Source organism: Leptodactylus fuscus, chromosome 6 (assembly GCF_031893055.1).
Source record: "Leptodactylus fuscus isolate aLepFus1 chromosome 6, aLepFus1.hap2, whole genome shotgun sequence".
NCBI lineage: Eukaryota > Metazoa > Chordata > Amphibia > Anura > Leptodactylidae > Leptodactylus > Leptodactylus fuscus.
The window spans coordinates 136,382,778-136,410,377 of record NC_134270.1 but is presented as its reverse complement, the minus strand read 5'-3'; the positions used below and the strand labels follow the sequence as shown (position 1 = coordinate 136,410,377).

General features: G+C 43.1%; 1 protein-coding gene across 1 annotated transcript in view; it reads right to left on the bottom strand.

Annotated features, from left to right (window-relative positions):
* LOC142210062 (sperm axonemal maintenance protein CFAP97D1-like) overlaps positions 1–27,600 on the bottom strand; it is a 66,105-nt gene that overhangs the window by 26,690 nt on the left and 11,815 nt on the right. Inside the window, exons 2-3 of the mRNA XM_075279092.1 lie at positions 16,303–16,373; positions 15,341–15,459 (exon numbers count right to left, since the gene is read on the bottom strand). Of these exons, the coding sequence (XP_075135193.1) occupies positions 15,341–15,459; positions 16,303–16,373 (190 nt within the window). The remainder of the gene's footprint in view (positions 1–15,340; positions 15,460–16,302; positions 16,374–27,600) is intronic.

Sequence of the window (27,600 nt, the reverse complement as noted above, 5' to 3'; positions counted from 1 at the left end):
CTATAGGTGTCGCCCAAACTCTGTTCTGGGACCTATCCTATTCTCCATCTACACCCTCGGCCTTGGACAATTCATAGAATCTTGCCGTTTTCAATACCATTGCTACGCCAACAACACTCAAATATAATTCTCTGGACCAGACATTACCTCTCTGTTACCAGATATATATCTCTAAATCCCAAAGTGTCTAGCGGCCGTAGCCTTCTTCCACTCCTACTCCTTTCTCAAACTCAACATGGAGAAAACTGAGTCATCATCTTTGCCCCACCTTGCATGGCCCCCTACCTGACCCATCTAACAAAGTTATTGGAACCACACTAACCTCAGTCCCTCAGGTCCATTGCCTTGGGATAACTTTTGACTCTGACCTATCCTTCAAGCCACACATGCAAGCCCTCAACGTCTCCTGCTGTCTCCAAGTCAAGAACATTCATGGTATCTGTTCCTTTCTCACCCCTGAAACTACAAGAATGCTAGTCTACACCCTCATAATCCCCCGCTTAGACTATTGTAACACCCTTCTTCACGGCCTCCCAGCAAATGCTCTCACCCCTCTCCAGTCCACATTAAACTCTGCCACTTACTTAATCCACTTCTCACCCTGTATTTCATCAGCCGTTCCCCTCTGCCAATTGCTTCACTGGCTACCCATTGCCCAGCAAATATAGTTTAAAATGTTAACGCTGATGTAAAGCTCTGTCGACAACCTGTCCCCGCCATATATTTCTGACCTAATTTCTTGCCTTCTGTCCATGGGTAACCTCCGATCCTCCTACTCCGTTCTGCACTTATCAGCATTACACAACCGTCTCAAAGATTTCTCCTGCACAAGGCTGGCGCTGGGGTGATAAAAACGGCTATTGCCTTGGGCCCCACCAATACCAGGGCCTGCTACCAGTGGGATACTGTGGAGACAGTAGATTGGAAGGAAGGGGCTCGAGTAGCAGCTGCAGCATATGATAATGGCTGCTTATAAACAGAACAAGCACTTAGCAGCTGGATCTGCTAGTGCCTACTTAATAAAACTGCCTGTGCAGCCTTAAGAACATTCCCCCCTTTCTCCTCTGATGCGGCACTAACTGGCAGTCTGGACCAAGTGTGGAGGAGGATGTGTACAGTTATCAGTCCTGCCATTCAGCAAGTTGCTTATTCTACTACTCTGCACCCAGCAATTCTGCCACAGTGTATGTCTTTTTTGTATAAAATGTGTATATTTGTTGTTTAAAGTGTGAAATATGTACATTTGTTTGCAGTGTGTTTGCTGTGTCCTGTGCAGGGGCGTAACTACCGCAGAGGCAGCAGAGGCAGCTGCCACAGGGCCAGGGCCATTAGGGGGCCCGGTGACAGCCGCTACCGCTACTGTGTGCAGGGGCCACTAATGGACATAATACTGTGTGCAGGGCTTACTAAGGGACATAATAGAGTGTGGAGGAGGGGGTCGGTCGAGGTCTTCGGCGTCGGTGTCGGTTGGGGGGGGGGGGCTATGTCAAAAGTTTGCCACGGGGCCCCGCCATTCCTAGTTACGCCACTGGTCCTGTGCTATTATTGCAATTATACCTGTTTATACATGTTTTGTTATGCACATGTTTATATCTTTTGTGTGTATTGGAACAACACAAAAAATTAAGGAAAAAAAAGCTGGACAAAATTACTGGCACCCTAAAGTTAATATTTGGTTGAACACTCTTTGGAGAAAAATAACTGAAATCAATCACTTCTTATATCCATCAACAAGCTTCTTACACCTCTCAACTGGAATTTTGGACTACTGTTATTTTGCAAACTGCTCCAGGTCTCTCATATTCGAAGAGTGCCTTCTGTTGTCCCTACAGCAATTTAAGATCTCTCCACAGGAGTTCAATGGGATTAAGATCCAGACTCATTCTTGGCAACTTCAGAAAACCATTTCTGGGTGCTTTATGAAGTATGTTTGGGGTCATTGCTCTTCTGGAAGGCCCATGACCTAGGACACAAACCAGCTATATGACACTGGGTCCTGCATTGAAACCCAAAATCCTTTGGTAATTTTCAGATTTCATGATGCCTTGCACACAGACAGGGCACCCAGTGCCAAAGGCAGCAACCCCCCCCCCTCCCAAAACATAACCTCTCTAATTTTTCTCTGATTTCAGGTGTAGTTTTTATATTGCCCACACCTGTTACTTGCCACAGGTGAGTTTGAGTGAGTATCACATGCCTAATAAAATAAATAAATAATTTACCCACAATTTTGAAAAGCTGCCAATAATTTTGTCTGGACCATTTATGGATTTTTGTGCAAAATTGTATCCAATGTAATTTTTTTTCCCTCAGCTTTTTTTTGGTTGTTGCTTCAGTACACAGAAAAGAAATAAATCCTAGTTTGTGTGTTTGGATGTTTGTGGGTTTGTGTGTTTGAATGTTTGGATGTTTGTTCCCTAATCACACCTAAACTAATGAACATATAAGTGTGAAATTTTGCATATACGTACCTTGGGTCCCAAAATGAAAGATAGGCTACTTTGTACATCCCTTCACCGCCGGTCTTCACGGCAAATTACGCCGATGTTCGGTCCGGTGTCTGCTTCAGGACCTGAGATGACGTCATCCCAGGCCCTTGAGAAGTAAGCCGATTGGCTCACGCTGCAGTGTGGGCAGAGCTATCGGCCCTGCAGCAATGTAAAGAACATGCTGTCAGGACTCCTAGGACTATAGAAATTTGGCACACACATAGATAGGAACCCCGATTAATATAAAGGCTACTTTTTTATCCCGGTAAATGACTACATGACTGTTAAGCACGAATTTACACACACACTACGTTTGAGAACCTTTGATCACATCACAGGCCCTTCAGCTGTCCCATTGGATCACGCTATGTGGTGGGCGGAGCTACATGGTTATTTGGGGGCAGAGCTAAACAGGAGGTAGTCGGACAGTGTGAAAGCAGGGTAAAAAATATGCAAATCTATTCTCCAGGATGTAATTAGGAGAACAGTGCATTCTGTACGCCGCCCTCTAGAGGGCAGCCTCCTTAACATCATGCATGACTCAGTAAAAAGTCTATTATCATGATGCGGATTTAATTGCCAAATTAGTATTTCTATTCCAAAAGTAACAGATTCCCAACAGATTCCTTTTGGAATAGCAATACTAATTTGGCATACTCTATATTCCACTATATACTGTTGTATACACTCTATGTACTCTATATACCACTATATACTACTGTATACACTGTATGTACTCTATGTACCACTATATACTACTGTATACACTGTATGTACTCTATATACTCTATATACCACAATATACTACTATATACACTGTATGTACTCTATATACCACTATATACCACTATATACTACTGTATACAGTGTTAACACTCAGACAATACAACCCCTATGCTCCATATTGCCCAATGTAGCCAAGCTGAGGCAGCGCGGTACCACAGCTTGCTCTGCTTTCCATACTGATGTGCATGCAGCTGGAGCTGCTGCGCATATGCACAGATGTAGCAGAGCCGACACGCGGACGCAGGTGCATCACCGCCAACCACATATGCCTAATTATAAGCGGCTCATCGCCAACAACAACCCACAGATGAAGTCGCCGGCAGAAGCTAGTGTCATATGTAATTGCAATACGTTTCTGGGAGAAATGCTTCATTTTCAAGGGTGCTAACACTCACGGCCATGACTGTACATGTGTGAAAATCTATATGTATACATGTGTGTCAATATATGTATGTATATATATGTTTTCTTATATATGTAATATGATATATTCTATAATACCGTTTTATCCCACTAATATTATAAATGTGAAAGTTTGTATGTTTGTGTGTTTGTTCCTCAATCACGCAAAAACGGAACAGATTTGAATGAAATTTGGCACACAGATAGATTGTAACCTCGATTAAAATATAAGCTACTTTTTAATCTGGTAAATGACATGGCTTCATGACTGTTATAAATTTATGTTCACATACTATATTAAACAGCTCTTAACAGCAGCCTTATCTCAGCCAGGGCTGTTATCTCTCTGTGTAAACACACCCTAACTCTCAGTGTGTATATACATTTGCATATTATCTGATCTGCTCCAGGCACTGCTGACACACTGACATGGGCAAACACCTTTAATCCAAATTGGCAGTTTGCCAATTTTCAACATGCCTGGAAAAAGAAAATCTGATTTGTCACAAACAACGAGAGCTATGAAGGGAGCCAGAAGGGAGATCATCAACGTCAACAACATGCTCATTATATGGCGTCCCAGCGAGCTGCTGAGATGCCGGAACAATCACTAGCACAGCGCGAGGTACGAGTTCAGTGGCAGGCCAGCTTGACAGCTGCCGAAACACAGGAGCAGGTGGATCATCATCACCAACAACACGCTCATTATATGATGTTCCAGCGAGGTGCTGAGATGCCAGAACAATCAAGGGCACAGTGCGAGGAACGCGTTCAGCGACAGGCCCACTTCACAGCTGTGAAAACGCCGGAGCAGGCGGATCATCAACACCAACAACACGCTCATTATATGGCGTCCCAGCGAGCTGCTGACATTCTGGAACAATCACAGGCACGTTGTGAGGAAGAAGTTCAGCAGCAGGACAGCTTAAGAGCTGCCGAAATGCCGGAGCAGGCAAACCATCGATGGCAGCAATTTGCTGAATATAGGCGGATCACCTACGCCAACAACCCACAGATGAAGTCGTGGGCAGAGGCTAGTAGTACTGTATAATAAACCATATATTAAAGTGGTTAAAAGGGTTCTCCTAAGATCAAAGTGTCCTTTGTTCTTCCGTTTTAATGGTATGCGTATATGCACTGCTGCTCACTTTGAAGTGTATGGGACTCTCATAGATAGCTAAGTTCAGCATTCAGCTACCTTGGTTGATCCCATAGCCATGTGCATGCTCAACTGCTACTCAAATGGGACAGCACAAGACCCTTTTTTGTGATTGATGCTCCCAGTGGTGGCACTCTGACTGCTCAGACACATTTCACCTATTCTGTGGATAGGTAATTAGTTATGATTTAAGGAAAATCACTTTGGTATATGAAGACATATACGCAGAGGATTCATGCAGATTTGCGGGGAACTGATCTGCTGTGTTGTACAGTAGTAACAAAGTGGGTAAGATTTTAACAAGTCTCATCCACACGTTGCACAAAACTGAGGTGCAGAGTTTCTTATGCTGCAGGCACTCACCCTTCGAATGTCACAGCAAAAGCCACCCCATTCATTTTAAGCATTCACAGTATGGGTGTTCAAAGTGGCCCTGAACAGATGATCCATGTAGGGCGCGACTGTTGGGCCCCCTGTGATCAGATATTTATGGCTTATCCTTAAGATAAATCAAAATTCCAGGACAACCACTTTAATATGCTGGTTGGCATTATGAGCAGACCAAAATGGAACTATTTGTGTTCTCCATATAGAGGCATGGAGGTAACTCTGACACTAGTGGAGCGGGGGGCATTATGAGGGGCACAAAGTACAATAAAAGGAGCTATCTGTGGATTATATTATAAGAGGCATGGAGGAATCTGTCTCATAGTAAAGGATTGTCATGACAAATATTAGGTCCTGATTTTTAAAAACTTTATTAGGTCCTGATTTTTAATAACTTTATATGTGTATAAATTATTTTTGTGCTGGGAAGGAGATTTGACTTGTTGCTTGTGCCAATGATCTTTAACCCCGACATCTGCTGTAGTAGCTGAGCCTACCAATCTCAGTGGGATCAGAAGACCCTCTAATGTGTATATAGGGCTGAAGGTTAGAAGCTAAAATAGCCCCTCTGCTCCTCTCCCATTGTACATGGCAGTGATACAAGTACAGTGTTGGCCAAAAGTATTGGCACCCCTGCAATTCTGTCAGACAATACTCAGTTTCTTCCAGAAAATGATTGCAAGCACAAACTCTTTGGTATTAATATCTTCATTTATTTTGCTTGCAATGAAAAAAACACAAAAGAGAATGAAAAAAAAAAAGTCAAATCATTGATCATTTTACACAAAACTCCAAAAATGGGCCGGACAAAAGTATTGGCCCCCTCAGCCTAATACTTGGTAGCACAACCTTTAGACACAATAACTGCGCACAACCGCTTCCGGTAACCATCAATGAGTTTCTTACAAGGCTCTGCTGGAATTTTAGACCATTCTTCTTTGGCAAACTGCTCCAGGTCCCTGAGATGTGAAGGAGGCCTTCTCCAAACTGCCATCAAGAGATCTCTCCACAGGTGTTCTATGGGATTCAGGTCTGGACTCATTGCTGCCACTTTACAAGTCTCCAGTGCTTTCTCTCAAACCATTTTCTAGTGCTGACCTGAAGTGTGTTTTGGGTCCTTGTCCTGCTGGAAGCCCCCTGACCCAGCTTTCTCACACTGGGCCCTACATTATGCTGCACAATGTGTTGGTAGTCTTCAGACTTCATAATGCCATGCACACGGTCAAGCAGTCCAGTGCCAGAGGCAGCAAAGCAACCCCAAAACATCAGGGAACCTCCGCCATGTTTGACTGTAGGGACCGTGTTCTTTTCTTTGAAGGCCTCTTTTTTTCCCTGTAAACTCTATGTTGATGCCTTTTCCCAAAAAGCTCTACTTTTGTCTCATCTGACCAGAGAACATTCTTCCAAAACGTTTTTGGCTTTCTCAGGTAAGTTTTGGCAAACTCCAGCCTGGCTTTTTTATGTCTCTGGGTAAGAAGTGGGGTCTTCCTGGGTATCCTACCATACAGTCCCTCTTCATTCAGACGCTGACGGATAGTACGGGGTGACACTGTTGTATCCTCAGACTGCAGGGCAGCTTGAACTTGTTTGGCTGTTAGTCGAGGTTCTTTATCCACCATCCGCACAATCTTGCATTGAAATCTGTCTTCAATTTTTCTTTTCCTTCCACATATAGGGAGGTTAGCCACAGTGCCATGGGCTTTACACTTCTTGATGACACTGCGCACGGTAGACACAGGAACATTGAGGTCTTTGGAGATGGACTTGTAGCCTTGAGATTGCTCATGCTTCCTCACAATTTTGCTTCTCAAGTCCTCAGACAGTTCTTTGCTCTTCTTTCTTTTCTCCATGCACAATGTGGTACACACAAGGACACAGGACAGAGGTTGAGTCAACTTTAATACATTTCAACTGGCTGCAAGTGTGATTTAGTTATTGCCACCACCTGTTAGGTGCCTCAGGTAAGTAACAGGTGCTGTTAATTACACAAATTACAGAAGCATCACATGATTTTTCAAACAGTGCCAATACGTTTGTCCACCCCCTTTTTTATGTTTGGTGTGGAATTATATCCAATTTGGCTTTTTGACAATTCTTTTTGTGGTTTTCCATTGAAGACAAAATAAAATGAAGATAATATACCGACGAATTTGTGATTGCAATAATTTTCTGGAAGAACATGAGTATTACCTGACAGAATTGCAGGGGTGCCAATACTTTTGGCCAACACTGTATGTATACAGTATAAATAGATATGTCCAGAGAACGGATGGTAAAGCCTAGGTCAAAGGTCAAGAGAAAGTGGCTTTAGCTCAACTTGTCTGTGTTGCACAAGACAACTTTTAATAAACCATCTTTTATCTAGAAAACCATTTTTCTGCAGTTTTGTGGGTTAATCAGCCCGGTCGATGAGACATAAAAGCTTTGACGGGAAAAAGGATTTACCACATGGAGTGACGTTTGTGATAAAAATAATCAAAATGTTATCTTTACTTGGAAATAAAAAGCTTGAATGTGCGGCTGTTTCTCGAGCCATTAAATTTTCACTCTTCTATAATAGAGGCTTAACTTGGTCTATTATGCAACATAATGTATGGCGCTAAGACGATATAATGAAGTGGAATCTACAAAGAAAGCTTACGAAGAGTGGCACAACGCAGGCAGAGCAGCACTCCACTCATGGCAGCTATCTCTTAGTGCTTTTACAATATTTCAAGTTATTTTATTTATTTATGATAATTTTTATGTGTATTCAATATTTATTAGAACTTTTCAGATAAAAAAATATACAATAAGCAAAACAAAAAGAACAGTACAAAAGATAGAGGCCCAAAAGCAAGCAAGTAGAAAACTGCAGTGACGATCAATATAGGTAGACGTATACCAAGGTGCAGTAATAGAAAGAATACCGCACATAGCTCCACCATAGAATATGTAACAAAAGGAGTGACACTGTTACAGCCTACAACATCCAAGGTTGATGGTAAGATTCTGGCGCAAGTCAAATATAACGGTAGCGTAACTAAAGTCTTGTGAGCCCGGGGTTAAATCCTTTGTCTGGGGCTCCCTACCACATCCCTACAGCGAATTCTTGATAGTGATGGTTACAGCTGCTAAGGCATTTGATCTAGTTTACTGTGGTTAGGGTAATATCTGGGTCTCCTTGGTTTATGGGCCAGATGGAAGCTGCAATCTCAATACTGATACCAGTGCTTATGGGCCTCCTAAGGCTCCTGGGCTCCGGTGTCACTGTATCCTCTGCACCCCCTCAAGTTACACTACTGATAACAACCAGGATAGGGGAGAAAACAGGACTAAAGAACAGATAAGCACAACAAGGGGAAAGGGGAAGACTGAGACAATGGGGGGAGCGAGGGTTAGACGGACAAGGTAAGAGAGACGTACAAAAAGAGTGAGGGGGCACAACCAGATTAGTAGTAGTCACGTAAACAGGTTGGAAAATTCCATAGCCTTTAGGAACCGCACCCATGGCTGCCAGAAGACGTCAAACTTGGAGGAATCGACAGAGTCCACTGCAACCAGAATCTCTATCCTTCGAATGCAAAGAAACTCCTGTAGCCAATCTATCAACAAGGGGGAAACGGCACTACACCAGTGCCTAGGGAAACCCAACCTGGTAGCCATGAAGAAGTGCTGTAAGAGGTCTACCATTAGAGATCTTGTGGGGGATAATGGAGAGGAGAGCAAGTGGGAGAAGGTACCAGAGAGCGACCGCTAACCTTAGTGTACTGGGCAAACACAGAAGCCCAGAGGAAACTTATATCCCTACAATGCCACCAGATATGGAAGATGCTACCCGCTCGGAACCACAGGACCAGCAGCAGTCAGAGACACTTACTCATTCTTATTATGTTTATTTTCTTAGATTTTTATTATTTCTAGAAAAATTTGAACCAGCCTCCCAGAAAATACACTACAATTGTGAGGATGGTGGAGAAAGTGGGAGATTCAGAGGGAATACTCTGCTTGTGAATACAGTAGGCTCATAACTATCCACTATATCCTTTGATAGTGTCTATTAGCCAAAGGGCAGTTTGCAGAAGTCATATTTTTGTGCAAAAAATGTGTGGCTTTTTTCACTTTTGTGCAACCCTCTCCAGATTTATTGGTGTACTCGATCCCTAAAATCTATGCCACCTCCAAGCTTGCATAGACACAATAGTCTGCAGCAGACACTATAGACTTGGGAGATATGGGAGAGTTTGCAGGCCATGCTATGCGACCTGAGAAGAGGTCATTGCATGGGGAAATTCTGCAAATACATCTACAAAAAACAGGAAATCTCAACATATATTTTTTCAAAATATGGATAATAACTGTGTAAAAACATCACCAAAAATATGTTTAACATAAAACTTGAATTTAAAAAATTGTTACCGTAATTTTTTGGCAATATATTCCCTTTAAGAAGTTGTCTCATAACAAACAACCCATCGAATGAAATATAAAGACCACCTGTATGAGAGCTGCTACTTTTTAGCTGCTCTAGGCTCTGGGATCTCCACCAATGAGCAGAAGCAAGCGACCATTCATACAGGAGGCCGTGCTTCAAACCTGTAGTTCAGTCCCACTTGAGTGGATGAGGAGCTACTCACATGACTGTGTTTCGTCCAGAAATATGGTCTGTGTTAGAGCTGTATTTCCAAGACTAACCACAGCTGAGCTTCCAAGTATCCAGATCACTACAGTAGTGAACTGACTAAAGTTGTGAGCTCACTACTGTAAAGTACTGGCTGTGGTACTGTGCGAAGTTCAAGGTAAGTGTGAAAAAATGTTGCAAATGCTTTCAGAAACAGAAACGATAATAGTTTATTTTTGTCAATTAATAAAATGAAGTGAACTAACAAACAAGAAATCTAAATCCCATAAATATTTGGTGTGACCTTTACCCTTTTGAGTCCTGAAAGTGATGATATGGCCCCACAGAGTCCTGACCTCAACATCATCCAGTCTGTCTGGGATTACATGAAGAGACAGAAGGATTGGAGCGAGCCTACATCCACAGAAGATCTGGGCTATGTTCTCCGAGATCCACCAAAAATGTCTGTAAGTACTGAGAAGAACTTATGGAAGGCAAAGGTCACATCAAATATTGATGGGATTTAGATTTCTCTTTTCTTTATTCACTTCAAGAATAAACTATAGATCTAGATGTATTTTAGACTCTTTTGCCTTCCATACAGAAAATACAAATCTGTAACATGTTCCAACAGAAGCAAATTCAGTCTAAAATTTGGAAATTTTAAATATGAAAATCTGCAAAATGAGGCCTATAAAATAAAGCCAGAGCCAAGTGAATTTCTTTTTAATAACCATTTTTGATCCCATTTTCTTGTTAACATTCAGAGGCTTCAGTATTGTGACCTAATATGATTCACAGCTGCAATGGCCCACATTTGCTAATACTGCGTTCATGTATGCTATGGTGGAACAGGAGAATGGAAAGAACAACGCTGATGTGAAATTACAGATGGGCTGAAATCCGCCATTTTAATCATAGTGACTAATGCCAGGTGATAAATCTGGTGCATCTTTAGGCCGGGGACCCACGGGACGTAAATGCCGAGATTTGCCCGCAGCGTAGATGCTGTGGGAAAAATCGCAGCGTTGTACAGTGCAGGCAAAGTGGATGGGATTCATGAGAATCCCATCCCCACTTTGTGGAAGAAATCGCAGCACGGACACGCTGTAATTTTTTTTTTTTATGTAGATTGTGAGCCCCACATAGAGCTCATAATGTACATTTTTCCCTATCAGTATGTCTTTGGAATATGGGATGGAAATCCATGAAAACACGGGGAGAACATACAAACTCCTTGCAGATGTTTATTTGCCCTTGGTGGGATTTGAACACCAGGACTCCAGCGCTGCAAGGCTGCAGTGCTAACCACTGAGCCACCGTGTGGCCCCTGGACACACTGCAATTTGCAAAGCCGTTGCAGCTTTGCAAATCGCAGCATGTCAATTATATCTACGGAAACGCCGGCGGCTTTCCCGTAGATATAATGTTAAGAGAGAGTCTGCAGAGGAAAACTCTGTGAACTTTCTCTTAAAAGTGCTGTGGAAAGAATCGCAATGCGTTCACACAGCGGTTCTTTCCGCAGCACTAAAGCGCTGCGATTACGGTCCATGGGGCCTTAGCCTTAGACTGTTTAGTCCAAGTTCATACCACCTATTAGTGGCTTACTTTGGGCCAAAAATTGAAACCAAACATTTGGCACAATTTGGTGTATATTTTCGTTTAAGCCAATTTTCCAGCAAAGTCACACCCCTTACCCATGAGGGCTCCCCACATCAAGTACATATTTTTTTTTTAAAATGATCTCAAAGTATTTGCACCAAGATGTACAAGGGTTGAGATGTTTCCACGATAATAAATCGGTCTTGATGTATTAGAGGTATCAGAGCTATTAACTGAGAAAGATTTGTGCAATAGCTATGGCATAACTGTAGGGGGTGTAGTGGTCACAGACGTAACTAGGCCCAGAAACCAGGGGGCCCAATGGTCACCCAGTACACACTAGGGCTGGATAAGCTTCCTAAATATCCTTTCTGATCTCTTTGGGTGGCTGGCAGTCTGTGCTTTGTAAATTGTGACACCCTCCCCCCCACCCGCTGGTGCACCATAGTGTGAAGATTTATGATACACAGCCTTCCACTGTCAGGAAGGAGAAAATTAACCTTTCAGTGGAGGTAATAATAGCTGTTGGTCAGCGGAATATATCCAAGGATGAATTATGTGGGCGAGACTGTGGCACAAAAGGAGTCATGACTACTAAGTAGGGGCCACTGATAGTGGATGGGAATGATTACAGGCTTGTATGCACAGGCATATTGAGAACCAGTTTAAAGCTATATTCACATCGGACTCAAGTCTCTGCTGCACATAGGACTTTTTCCTCAATTTAAAAATGATGGCCATCCAATATACCTCATTATAGTGAATTGGGTCCTTCGGGTTCCGAGTCCAACTGTTGTTTTAGAGGTCCACCTCTCCATTGTTCAGGTCCCCCTATGGACCCAAACAACGGAGAGACACCTCTAGTGCGAACCTAGTGTTAGATAGTCTTTACTATGGATAGCTCACATGGGATTAAACATGGTCCCTATGAGTCTGTGAATTAAGATCAATATATATATATATATATATATATATATATATATATATATATATATATACTAGAGGGAGGACCCGGCTTCGCACGGGTATATTACATTTTATGTTTGTGTAGTGGCCCCATAAGAATTGTCCAGTTTTGCACTGGTGTATTTTGTATGTGGTTTGTGTGTATGTCCATAAGCGTCATGTGATTATGTGTATCTCATTTTGGATGTCAGTGAAAAACCTGTGATCAGTTGTTATGGATACCTGGAGTAAAGCTGTATCTAATCCTTCCCCGTGTAGTACTGTGTTTAAATGCAAGTATCCAATCCTTGTTGGTGTGGTACTGTGTGCAGATGCACATATCTAATCCTCCCCGTGTGGTATTGTGTGAAGAGGCGCGTATCTAATCCTCCAGTAAGTGAAACTGTGTACAGACGCGCATATCTAATGACTCTGGCATGCGGTACCGTGTGCAGATGCGCGTATCTAATACTCTGGCATGTGGTACTGTGTGCAGATGCACGTATCTAATCCTCCCCTGTGTGGTATTGTGTGAAAAGGCGCGTATCTAATCCTACGGCATGTGGAACTGTGTGTAGACGTGGGTATCTAATCCTACGGCATGTGGTACTGTGTGCAGACGTGCGTATCTAATCCTACGGAATTTGGTACTGTGTGCAGACGCGCTTATCTTATCCTCTGGCGTGTGGTACTGTGTGCAGACGCACGTATTTAATCCTCCCCCGTGTGGTACTGTGTGAAGAGGCGCGTATTTAATCCTACGGCGTGAGGAATTGTGTGAAGAGGCGCGTATCTAATCCTACGGCGTGTGGAACTGTGTGTAGACACGTGTATCTAATCCTACGGCATGTGGTACTGTGTGTAGACGCGTGTATCTAATCCTAAGGCATGTGGTACTGTGTGTAGACGCACGTATCTAATCCTACGGCATGTGGTACTGTGTGCAGACGCGTGTATCTAATCCTATGGCATGTGAACTGTGTGTAGACGCGCGTATCTAATCCTCCCCGTGTGGTACTGTGTGTAAACACGCGTATCTAATCCTCCTCTGTGTGATACTGTGTGCTGAGACGCGTATCTAATTCTCTGGCTTGTGGTACTGTGTGCAGAGACACGTATCTAATCCTCCAAAGTGTGGTATTGTGTGAAGAGGCACGTATCTAATCCTTTGGCGTGTGGAACTATGTGTAGACGCGCGTATCTAATCCTACTGCATATGGTACTGTCTGCAGACGCGTGTATCTAATCCTATGGCGTGTACAACTGTGTGCAGACACGCGTATCTAATCCTCTGGAATGTGGAACTGAGTGTAGACGCGTGTATCTAATCCTACGGCATGTGGTACTCTGTGCAGACGCGTGTATCTAATCCTATGGCGTGCACAAATGTGTGCAGACGCACGTATCTAATGCTCTGAAGTGTGGAACTGTGTGTAGATGCCTGTATCTAATCCTTCGGCATGTGGAACCGTGTGCAGACGCGTGTATCAAATCCTTCAGTGTGTGGAACTGTGTGCAGAAATGCGTATTTAATCCTCTGGTGTGTGGGACTGTGTGGAGACCCGTGTATCTAATCCTCTGGCGTGTGATACTGTGTGCTGATCTGTGTATCTAATCCTCTGGAGTGTGGAACTGTGTGTAGACGCCTGTATCTAATGCTTCGGCATGTGGAACCGTGTGCAGGCGCACGTATCTAATCCTATGGCATGTGGTACTGTGTGCAGAAGTGCGTATTTAATCCTCTGGTGTGTGGGACTGTGTGCAGACCCGTGTATCTAATCCTCCCCTGTATGGTATTGTGTGAAGAGGCGCGTATCTAATCCTACGGCGTGTGGAACTGTGTGTAGACGCGCGTATCCAATCCCCCGGCATGTGGTACTGTGTGCAGATGCGCGTATCTAATCCTATGGCATGTGGTACTGTGTGTAGACACGCGTATCTAATCCTCCCCCGTGTGGTACTGTGTGCAGACGTGCATATCTAATCCTTTGGCGTGTGGAGCTATGTGTAGACGCGCGTATCTAATCCTACTGCATGTGGTACTGTGTGCAGACGCGTGTATCTAATCCTATGGCATGTACAACTGTGTGCAGATGCGCGTATCTAATCCTCTGGAATGTGGAACTGTGTGCAGATGCGCATATCTAATCCTCTGGAATGTGGAACTGTGTGCAGACGCGTGTATCTAATCCTATGGCGTGTACAAATGTGTGCAGACGCACGTATCTAATCCTCTGGAGTGTGGAACTGTGTGTAGACGCCTGTATCTAATCCTTTGGCATGTGAAACCGTGTGCAAATGCACGTATCAAATCCTTCAGTGTGTGGAACTGTGTGCAGAAATGCGTATTTAATCCTCTGGTGTGTGGGACTGTGTGCAGACCCGTGTATCTAATCCTCTGGCATGTGATACTGTGTGCTGATCTGTGTATCTAATCCTCTGATGCGTGTATCTCAGTTTGGATATCAGTGTTGTATTGTGCATGTGGAGTGACCGTGTGTATTGCAGTTGGAATATGAGTGAAAGTCTTGCAGGTTTGTATTGGCTAAGGGGGGGGGCACTGTATTTGGAATGCTGTATCTCAGCAACGGTACGTCCGAGCGAGTTGGAGTCTCGTCTTAAACCTTCCCGGATACCTGAAGTATCTCTGTACCAAATTTGGTGAAGATCGGTCCAGTCGTTTGGTTCGCATTAGAGCACAGACACACAGACACACAGACAGACGGACAGACAGACAGACAGACAGACAAGAATTCATTTTTATAAGATAGGGAGATATCTCAATACTGTGTCAGTAGGACTAGGGTAAGACCACTTTTTAACTTCTGAAAGTGGCCAAGAATGTTCTATTCAGGAAGACAAAATAAAAAATGATGAGTAAATTAAACCCAAAATATGTTAAAAAATTTTGCATTTTATCATGTAGTGTACAAATGGACCCAAAAAAAATAGTATAAAATTGGGCATTACCTTCTCAAAATGCAGTTGTTCCAGTTGTCCACTGCCCCTCTAGTACACATTATGTGAGCAATTTTCTCCATCAGCAGCCGGTTATTCTTTTCTATCACAGCCAGTCGTTCTTGTTCCATCTGTATGAACAAGGGCAATGCAGAAAATGGGCCTATTAGACAAATCCCCAGCCGGATGGCTGTAATAATGCGGTAATCAAGTTCCAGCTAATGTCATGTGGTTCGGCTGAAACCACAGATGCTAAAATATCAAGGTCATAAGACTATAACAATGCACATTGCAATATCTTTGGAATAATAAATGTATTTAATAAAGAAGTGAGGTCCCAAACTAGTCTGCGGTATACAAGTAGAGTATATAACATCTACCTATCTATAATGTAGTTACACTAAAGAATACATCTCCATTTCACTATGTACCAAACCCTATTGAGTGCAGATCTGCCATCAGACAATGCTTTCCTATGGGCAACATAGTATGGAGGCCGGTCAGCCAAAATGGCACCAAAACTATTGTGCCATTGGCTAATAGAAATGATCAAACAATACAGTGGCCTCATAACTTATGAGTCCGGTATATTCATAAGCGTCCCGAGTCTTACTCCTAGTAACTGAGGGGATGTTGTATCTGCAGAAACACATTATACAAATTAAAATATGACAACAGTCTGGGATCATTTGCATATTGACAGAAAACAACAATATCTCGGCAACGGTGACACCAATTCACAAGGAGAAAATGTAATTCCGGTGATTTTAAACTATCTATCAGTGGGCTGGGTTGATAGGCTTGGTTCTATATACCTAATCGCAAAAATAGAGATGAGCTGCAATATCACATACAACCTATGGACACATGTGGCACTGTTCCTTGAAGAAAGAAGTGATGTGTTTATAATACTATACAATCCCTTTAAGTCTTCTTCAAGTCAGCCATTGTTATAAAATTGGATCACTTAATACCTGATTTTTTTTCATTTGGACGTGATGGTGTAGAAATATCCTTGGAGGCTTAGTGTCAACTTCAGGTTTGGCTGTAAAACACAGAATGGATCAAGTAGTACATAGGAAAACTAATATACATAGAAATGTAATATTGGCATATATACATTTACATATCTACCTGGTTAATACCTACCTCTATACATTATTGTAATAATATGTTCACATACCTCTCAACCGTCCCTGATTCTGCGGGACATTCCTGGATTTGGGGTCCTGACCCACAGTCCCGGTCAGCGAGAGGTATATCCCGGTTTCAACTCATCTGCGCCCGGAGGACACAGATGAGTCGAATACATAGACAAGTGAAGTAGGAGCTGTCGGCATACAGCTCCTGCTCCACCACTACGCTACGGCTTCTGATGAAGTCACTCACATCGTGCCTACAACTCCGTGAGTGAGACTGCAGACGAGCGAGGGAAGGGTAAGTACTGTATAGTGGTTTTTATATTAAACCATGAGAGCAATTTGAAGGTGAACATAATGAAGGGGGCACATAAAACTAGGTGGCACAGATGGAGGGGGGGACATGAAACTGGGGGCAGAGATGGAGGGGGGACATGAAACTGGGTGCATAGCTGAAGGGGTGGACATGAAAATGGGGGAAGAGATGGAGAGGACATGAAACTGGAGGCAGAGATGGAGGGGGGACATGAAAATGGGGCTCCAGCCGGTAACGGCCTATTAAAAAAAAACAAAAAAAACGCAGCGGTAGCGGTCCCGGGCCCTGTGGCAGCTGCCTCTGCTGCTACAGTGGTAGTTACGCCACTGCCAGGACGGAAGAAGACGCAGAGAGAGGCATTCCTGACAAAGATAGAGGCAGCTCTTGAGATTTCTCTCGCAGCATTGGGGACGCCCCAGTGCTGCAAGATAACTCACTTGCATATAGAAGAAAACAGAATTTCTACCAAACGGCGGCGCGAAGAAAACATCTAAAGGTAGGAGAAGAATAACCTTTCTTAAGGATATTCCTACGTTTGGGAGAAAAAATGGGATTCCAATGACTGGATCCCTTTAAGTACCACTTGGTAATTTTAAGTCTGTTCTCATATGCACTAAGAGTCCCTTTCGGGGTTGGAATCACTTGTGATGACAAGAATAGTCCTGCTTACAGCATTGTCATAAAACAATGGGAACCCTCGACAGGTCCTTCATTTATCTTTTGGATCTACTGTAATAGAGTGAAATAAAAAAGAAGTTAAACAGAACTTGCAGATGAAATGACACAGTCAAGCAACGGGCAAAACAGATGGATTTTCCCCAAAGGTCAATTACTGTCTTTTTTGAGACTTTCTAAATTACCACGAATATGTTGTCGATGCAATTAATTTATTTGCCTCCGTTCACGCAGTTCCAGCTCAGGGATGTTTCTTTGCACTGAAATCAGTATCTGTGAAGTTTTTCTAATCCAGGCAGGGACAATAAAATTTATGGTGTGTGTAGACTCTGTAAATACTGTAGCAGTATATAAAGTGTTTCGGGCAATGAGGAAAGTGCAATTCCAGCACCGGAGTAATGAAATATAAATCCCACTTTCCGTGGTATCCCAGGCATTGTGGAAGCAGCCTACCATAGCATAACATATTTACCTTCACGCTTAGTGTAAGACTCGTTTAGATGCTAATCGAGGAGTTTAATTACAGTTTCTCTCTTGTGATTAAAGGGATCATATCATTCGAATCCCTTTTTCTATAAAGACCACGTCAGCGTAGCCTTTATAAAGGCTATTCTTCTCCTACCTTTATTATTCTGAACTGCGCCGCCATTCTGTAAATTTTCTTTTTATTTCCGAATGCAAATGAGTCTTCAGAAAGCCCAGGGGGCATTCCTTATGTTCTCTGAAGACTCTCCAGTGACGACTCTACCTTCTTCTCCCAACCGCCTCTTTGCCGCGTCATCGGCAGAGCCAACTGCGCACGTCCGTTCGGCCATTTACCTGTGGCCTCTTATACGAGTGTCCGTTTGGCCACAGGAAAATGGCCAAACTGACTCGATTCTGCCAGCTGATGACGCAGCAAAGAGGCGGTCAGGTGAAGAAGACAGAAGTGTCACTGGAGAATCTATGGACTCTGTTTTGAGCAAAGGGGAACACCCTGTGCTGTCTGAAAACTCATTTACATATGGAAGAAACAAGAAATTTCTCACGAACGGCAGTGCCGATCAAAATAAGAAACCACCAAGTTTGGGTGGATTGGCCAAACTTTCCAAAACTTATGTATGGATGGCAGGTGTCGGAGGAAATAAGGATCTGATAGCTGGATTTCAATTGCCAGATATGTCCAGCAGTGGCTTTTTTCACTCTATTATTCATATAGTTCCAGAAGGTGGTCTCTCCCTAAGGATAGATGTTATCCCCGCAATATAGATCCAATAGTTCCAATAGCTAACAGTCAAACCAGCATTCGTCTGACAGCTATCTCACGAGTATGACCAAATTAATGTCTGAGTTACGCTAGGTTCACACCTGCGTTCAGCCTTCCGTTCTGTGCTTTCCGTCTTCTGCATGCCAGAAGACGCAAAGCACAGACCGGGTTCGGCCGTGAGCGGCGGTGAGCGTTTTGCGCCCTCCGCCGCGAAACCAGATTTTTTAATCCGGACACAGAGTACTGCATGTCCGACTCTGTGTCCGGATTATAAAACCCGGTTTCGCGGCGGAGAGCGCAAAACGCTCACCGCCGCTCACGGCCGGACAACTTTCTCACCCATTCACATGAATGGGTGTGAGAGACTCCTGCAGGTTTCCGTCTCCTGCTCTGTTTTATGCAGGAAACGGAAACCTGCAGAACAGACACCACAACGCAGATGTGAACGAGCCCTTAGACAATGTAAGCTTAGACTAATCAGTTTTAAAGTGAGTTTATCACATCCCCAAACATATTCAACCGTCCCCACCATGTTACAGAGCACATTACAGTGATATAGAACATACATTGTTGTATATCAGTTGTTTATTAGATTAGGAACAAAACAACATTGAAGTCTTATGCAAATTAAGCAGTGCACTGGGGGTGGGACTTCACCCATGGGAGCACTGCTCCTGCTGCCCAAATAGGATAAGTGATGTCACAGCAGTGGGAAGATCAACTCTCATCACATGGGGTGAGATGGTAGGGGTCTGAGTGGCAAGATCAGTTCTCCAAGGAGCTGGAAGCCCACCCTCAGTGAAAACATATCATTTACATAAGGCTACAAAAAAGATATAGATAACAGAGGTATAATGTTTATCAATGTAATTTGCTCTGTAATGTGGTGGTGTCAGTTGAATATGCTCAGGTGGGGTGGTAGACTTCCTTTAAATGGAGTCTGTCAGCAGTAAATTGTTTATCAACTTGATCTCTGTACCTTGTAGAGGTAATTCTGCACTTTCCAAGTATGCCTCTGTTATAGAGCTTTGCAGCCCCATTTTCATGTACTGTATGTGAGGCTGTGTTCACACATAGTAAAGTGGAGAGCAATCTGGCACGTATATGGCGTGTCAGAGTTTGCGTGCACCATTGATTTCAATGGGAGTTACGAGCGTATATGCCGCGTAATTGTGCACCCCTAATTTTATACGCTCGTAACTCTCATTGAAATCAATGGGATCCTTTTGAGCGCGCAAACTTTGACACGCCGTATACGTGCCAGATTGCGCTCCACTTTACTATGTGTGAACGCAGCCTAATAATGTATTGATATGCAAATGAGGGGAACGTGTTTTTAGTGGTATGTCTAAGAATGCGGAGGCTTTAGCCTCTAGATTCCTGAGTACAGTACGTTTTTACATCCGTTTTATATGCATAAAATGGAGATGTACGTGAAAAATTGGCCCCAAAGCTGAATAACAGAGGTATAATAGTATTAGGTTGATAACCAACTGGACAAGCCCCCTTTAAAATGCGCAGATTTATCACAGTGGCTGATATAGTCTAGCCTAACTTACCACCAATTTTGCAAAAATGCACCAAAAATGATATGTACAGTGTTGAATCTTAAGACACATCCCTTCCTTTTATGCCACGTCCCGTCATTAAATCACGTCCTTGTGAGACAACACACAAAAAGCGTCTAAATGTATGTGTTTTGAGGCACGACCGGGCGAATTCGGGAGCATTCTCATTAGTAAATCTGCCCGAGTGCTTTGTTCTTACTATTGTAGACTAGAAGGTTGTCAGCTTCATTATATCTCAAGTTACTAAACTGAAGGCCCAGAAGAAACAAACTGAACTGGAAAATAGAAGATGTATTTTAAGACCATCTCTGTTGTAAGAGGCCAATCCATCTTACAATAAGGGTCTATAATTATTGTTAAAACCATTTTCTTTCTTCATGATATACCCACACTTACTAAATAAAGACCTTCACTAATGTCACCGAGAATAATTACTTTCAGAGACAAGAGCCTAAAATAGGATTCAAAGAATGGTACAGGCTGAAACAAAAAGATATAGATCTGCAATAAGTATAGGTTTTCACTGCAAAGTAACCCATTCCCGTAACAATACGAAAAACAGTCCTACTCTATTTGGAGGGTTAGTAGATTGGGCTTCACAAGGAGAACAGGTTGCGGAATTCTCCAGAATATTCCAGAGTCATTATGTGATGTGTTTAATATCATTAGCTGTTATGACCCGGTCTCAGCAGTCTTGGCCTGTTAGGTTCAGGCGCAGAGTGTCCGGACGGCATTCAGCGCGTGAATCACCTTATGCACGGCAGGGGAATGTTCACACCAGACATGCAGTTTCTGCTCTGGCACTCGGGCGTGGATCACGTGGTGAGTGGCCTGATGGATCAGTGCCTGGTGTGTCTTGGCCTCTGAAGGGGTTAAGTTCTCTGCAGTGCTGAATACTTTACAGGCCATGGGCGAGGCCTTCTCCTTACTATATAAGGTTGTTGCACATGCTATCTGATGCCGGTCTTAAACGTCTGTTCCTAGTGAATGTCTGTTGTCTGAAGCTGCTACCATCTGCATCCTGGCCCATCCAGTTTCTTGCTCCTGTTCACACAGGACTGGTTCGCTAAGTATTGAGCTTGTATCCAGACCTAGTGTTCCGGGCGCAGCGAGCCCTAGGTATTTTTCTGTTTGGAAGTTTGGAATTTTGGAAGGGGTTTTTTGTGTGTGATCCTAAGTTCTGTTTTTTCCTATCCCTTGCTTAAGTTCAGTTATTCTGTGTTTCACGTTTATTCTCTTCCTATGCTTTTGTGTACTCATGTTCACCGTTAGTCCAAGTCGGGACATCCGTGGGGGGCTCGTTCTGTATCTGCCTTTCCTTCGTAAACGTGAAGCTAGACAGGGGCTCTATTTCTCTTTGCAGGTTAGCTACTTCTCCGGCTGTGCTCGTGCCCATTCAGGCAAGTTAGTCGGGCCCACGGCTACTTCTAGTTGTGCGAGGCAGGGTGTAGGAGGATCCACACTAGAAGTCCAAACTGCTCATACTTATTATTGTTTGTTTTTATATATGTTTTTCCTGTACCGTACTGAGAAGTTATCAGTCCGGGGCCAGTCCGTGGTCAGGGATCCCCAAACCATAACATTAGCACAACTTTTGTGTTTCACAAGTTTTTGTAATGCTTCTTAAGGCTTGGACCCCACGTTGCGGAAAAGCAGCTTATTTAGTTGCAGATTTTCCTGCATTTGTTTGAGCCAATGTGGCTGCAAAAAGAATGGGAAATATATAGGAAGCTTATCCACCGGATCTTACATAAATGTATGATAGATGGATCCCACCTCTAGGACACACAGTTGTCTTAAAGGGATCCTATCATTGGATACTAGTGTTGAGTGAATAGTATTCGAATCCTAGATTCGAATACCTACGCTCCCATAGGAATGAATGGGAACAGCCGATCGCGAAGGGGTTAAGCGCCGGCCACCGGTGCCGGTCGCTCCCATTCAATCCTATGGAGCGAGGTGTTCGAAACTAGAGTTTCAAATACTATTCGCTCATCTCTATTGGGTACCCTTTTTTCTGACTAACATGTAGGGAATATTATAATTGTATGTGTTATAAACCTCTCGTACTGCAAACATTGCAGATGTATGGAGTTATCTATGTTGCGACCATAACCTCTAGTGTGTTTCGCAGATTCATCTTGATATGTTGGTTTTCAATCTGGAGGGGTCCCCATGGTTTATGCCTCCATAATCAATTTGACTTGTGTAAAGAAAAATAAAACAACCTGACACATTTTATTGATTCTATATTGTTTTATTAAAACTGGACCACAGATGAAGATCTATTGTCTTGAGGGCTGACTTGATACAACATCTAATGTAGTGTGGTGTTTATTTATTGTTATCTGGGTGTTTGATTTGATCAGGGGTGTTCAGGCTGAGAGAGCGGCTTTGAATATGCGCTCCGTGGTGACATATGGTCTCACGGAGGGTACGATCCCTGTTTAAATCAGGGGGGCATTTTTAGCATGGTATTGTGAACTGGAGGTGGGCACAAAGCTTTAACCTGGAAAATTCATGGAAACTGCCGTTTTTGATATGTTACCGCCCCTCTCTTATTGTAATATTATTTTGGGACAGATGTACCCTGTTCGAGCTATACGGGACGCCTGGGATCACCCAACATAGATGGTAATGCGGTGGCCCTTGAGATTTTACAGGGCCAACGCATATTAAAGGGTATTCCATATAGAGCATCATATATTTATATGACCCTACTTCTAGAGATGCAGTCACTATTCTGATGTTACATCAGGTCTTATACTCCAGCTACATCTAGAGCTGCAGTCACTATTCCACTGTTACATCATGTCATATACTCCAGTCACATCCAGAGCTGCAGTCACTATTCTGCTGTACATCATGTCATACTCCAGTCACCTCTAGAGCTACAGTCACTATTCTGCTGTACATCATGTCTTATTCTCCTGTCACCTCCAGAGCTGCAGTCACTATTCTGCTGTTACATCATCACTTATACTCCAGTCATATCTAGAGCTGCAGTCACTATTCTGCTGTACATCATGTCTTATACTCCAGTCACAGCCAGTTCTTCTACATCTGAGACATAGCAGGGTTCAGCACACAGTCAGCTCTGCTGCATCTGAGGGTGTAGCAGAGCTCAGAGTGCGCTCAGTGCTGCTACATCTGAGATCGGACCAGAATGGAGACTGCTGTGGACCGATCTTAGACTCCACCTCCTCACAGACTCCGCCTCCGGCAGAATCAGCGTTGATTGGCTGAATGCTGTACTCTGTATGACATTTGGCCAATCAACGCTGGTCAATGCATGGGAAAAAGTCAGCTCGTGCATATCGCAAGCTGACAGGGATCCCGACGTAATACAGTGACTTGGGCATGTTAGATGCCCCCAGACATGCTTCCCCCTGCTGTCCCAGTTGCATTCCAGGGTGTTGGTATCATTTCCTGGGGTGTCATAGTGGGCTTGGTGACCCTCCTGAGTGGAATAGTGGTTTCCCCCTTAACGAGTATTTTTTCCCCGAACAGTCGAGTATTGAGCGGCTACTCAAATCGAATTTCGAACTTTCAACATTTCACTGTTTGCTCATCTCTATTGATCTGTCCTAGGAGAACATTGACCTGTGTGAAGACAACATTCATTTGTGTGATGTATTGTTGTACTATTGTACTGCTGTAACAGTAGAGAACCAGAATTGAACTCAAAGTTAAAGGGGTTTTCTAGAACATATTAATTGGTGACCAAACCCTAGGATCAACTGGAGATCAGTGGAAGTCTGATACTTGAGAACCCTACCGATTAGCTGTTTGAAGTAGTAACAGAACTCCCTAATCTTGCTTTTGCTTCACAGTCCATGTAATGCCATGTCTATCAGTTACATGTTAGCAGCTCAGTCGTATTCAGGTGAATGGCTTGAGCTGTGATACCAAGAAAAGCAGCAACACATTGTACATTGCTGTGATTGGCAAGTAGTGAAGACTTCACAACACTCACTTAAAAGCTACAGATTCTTCAGTCCATGACACCCAAGAAAGTACGGAAAATGCCCTGAAAGTTCTACAACTTTGTACCGCCTAGTGTGACCTGCAGCCATAATATTTAGTGCCACTCTGTTTTGTGAGTTTGTAACCATCAAGCATTTGTGCATCTGTTGTGAAGGAAAATAAAGGTATGTGTTGAACTGCAACATTTTAGGCTATTCGTATAGGCAACCCCCCACGCACCCCTTTCAAGGTTCCTGAGAACTGTAGAGTGTAATGGTGGTAAAGCTCTATTCTTGGGGCATCTGAAATGCACCCCTGCCCATGGTGCAAATAGAGACTGTTTTGTTATATCTCACAAGTTGTCAGTATAGGGTACCCAAATGGGTCATGTGTGGACCAGTCCAAGCCAAGTGTGCATGTCACGGGGGAAATCAGAAAAGACAGCTGTTTGTTGGACAAGTAATCTAATATGCACGGCCAGCTTCAGGCCGGGGTCACACGGGAGTTTTTTTATCCGAATTTTGACACGGTGGCCACCTCAGAATCCAGTCCAAAAAACGGCTAGCCGAGACTGGATGCCGGTGCAGTGCATACAGTGCATCGGCATCCAGACGTGGCATTCCACTCTGGATTAAGGCCAAATGAATGGGCCTAGTAGGGAGGGAGTGTCACGAGGCAGATGTCCACAGCTGAATCAGCCGCGGAATCCGCCTGAAGAAAGGGCATGTTGCCGGAAATGATCGGCTCCCATTGAATTCAATGGGAGGCAGTTTTTTGAGCTGTATTTTGACGTGGACCAAAAAACCCAGTGTGAACCCAGCCTTAGGAGCCTTACTCCCTTTCCTTTTGCTCTACCATTAGAAGATGCATGTGGGCGGTAGGTTTGTCACAGCTACTATAAAGCCAAGGCAATATTATAAATTCTAATTGATGACATTTCTTTCTCCTCCTGAATATTTATTATTGTATGTTATCTTACTCTTTACACACAGCAGTCGGGTTTATGAACCAAATAAACACTTCATTATGAATTATAACCAATGAATCCACTTTGGCAATTACCTTGACTATTTATGACATATAATACCACCGCGCTCCTATAACATACCTTATATCTGTAGTTTATAATAAGCTGAAAACTCGTAACTGGCTGGAAATATTACAATCCTCAGCGGATCTGCATAAAGAGACTTGTGATTTCTCATGTTGTATAGACAGTATTTCACTGAGGTTAATGAGGACAAGATCCGTTACATTATATTTACAAAATAAGTAACACATTTCTAAGTGTGAATAAGACAAGTAGCTTCGGATGACTTTATGTTACCTTTGGAATTGCCAGTCTTTGATTACATATTTCTCATACTTAGTAATGTATAGTGTATGATATACCTAGGTCTGAATAGACGCTGTCAACCTGAGCATTTTGGTGTTTTGTTTATCCAAATCTGTTCAGCCATTCCAAAGGTATAAGCCCTTTTAGTGTTGATGTAAATTTGGGTCTACTAGCCAAGTAGGTGGTAACACTAGGTGACAACAGCACAAAGACCACTCCCCTCACTTGGCTTGTATACCATAATTTTCGGGAACATGTAAAGGGCTTATATCTTTAGAATGGCTGAACGGATTAGGATAAACAAGATCTTTTATGTCATTAGGCTTTTTAGATTTGGGGACAGGTTTTCTTTAAGGTGTTTATACAACTTCAATAGCAGTCAAACAAAAGGTATATCTTATTACTTCCCCCATACACACGCACACTTAGTTCAGCTGAGCATGCATGTGTTATGAATGAGGATAGATGAATAAGAGGAATAGAGGTTAAAAAACACATACTCATCTGTCCCCGATGCTCCAGTGTCCTCCCAGCACGGTCCAATCCTACTATCCCAGCATCTTCTCAAACTGAATGCTGGATGTGATGACCCAGATATCTTCTTCTGAAGTTGCTGATTGGCCTCAATGGTCACATGACCACTGAGGCCAATCAGTGGCCTCTGGAACAAACTCGGGGGTGTCACAGGAAGTGACGTCACAAGCCCTTCACTGAGGCTGCTGATTGGCCTCCGCAGTCACGTGCGGTGGGGATTTCTGCTGGAAGACAACAATGGACCAGAAGGACCAGACCATGCCTGGAGGCATTGGATCATCAGGAAAAGGTGAGTATGATTTTTTTTTTTTTTTCTTTTCATTTGACCACCCTAAGACAGTTTAAAATATAATTTTTATTTCTATTTTTGCCTACACTACCACTTTAAGAACAAAAGGTATTGGCATTGAAATTCCTCATACCCAACACTTCTTTTGCCATCAGGGGAAAGTCGAGTGTTCCACATACTTAAGTTGGCCAGTCCAACATTGCTCTATTCCATATGGTCTTTAGGATAAAACTTACTAAGGGAAGCAAAACTTCTCTAGTTTAATTTTTAGACTGATAGAGCAGATGTCCACGGAGAAAAAAAAAAGAAGCTTATCTGTACACTGCGTGTCTACACCATATTGGGAGGGAGAGGGTGCCAACAAAGGGGACTGCATAGGGCACCATGCGACATAAGGCCATCCTTGAGTTTAATTTCAGGAAATCTGTCAATTTTTCATCTAGATGACTTGAACATTGAAGACATTCTAATTCTCGAAGAACAAGCATCAGTGGTTGAGGAGAAGAACATTATGTTACTAACAAATGGAACTTTTTGGAGAAGTAGACATTTGGCCCAATGTGTTACAGGGCGAATACAAATGAGTGTAATTCGCTGTCGAAATTCTAATTCTGTTTTAGCACATAAATATGAGAAGAAGCTGATGTATTATTTATCATTATCCTGAGGATGAGGTCTAGGCAGACATTGTGCGAATCGTGATAACCAGGCATATTGGGTATTATGTATGTAAATGAAAGGGGCAGAGGTCATCAGGAAGTAAGTGATTATACGGCAAAATATACATTTATGTGGATACATGGCACAGACAGCGGGGTAAATAATAAGGATCCTAAATAGCAAAAAGTAAGACAAGATGTGACTGGATGATGAACATAAACCCTGCAGGTGATCAGTGTACAGGAAAATACATACTCTTAGGAATATTAGTTTTCATTTACCAACTTTTTCACTTGGGTTAAAACTTTTTTAAAGGGGTTTTCCTGGAATATTATAATCATGTGTTATTTCTTAGGATGTAACTACTATACTACCACTTTTGTCAGTTCAGTGTCATTCACAAGAATAGGACTAAGGCCTCGTTCACATCTACGTCGGTAATCCGTTCGGGAAGCCTGCATGGAGACCCCCCGAACGGACTACCGAACACTATGGCAAGTGGTGTACAGTGAAAGCACACAGACCCCATAGAGTATAATGAGG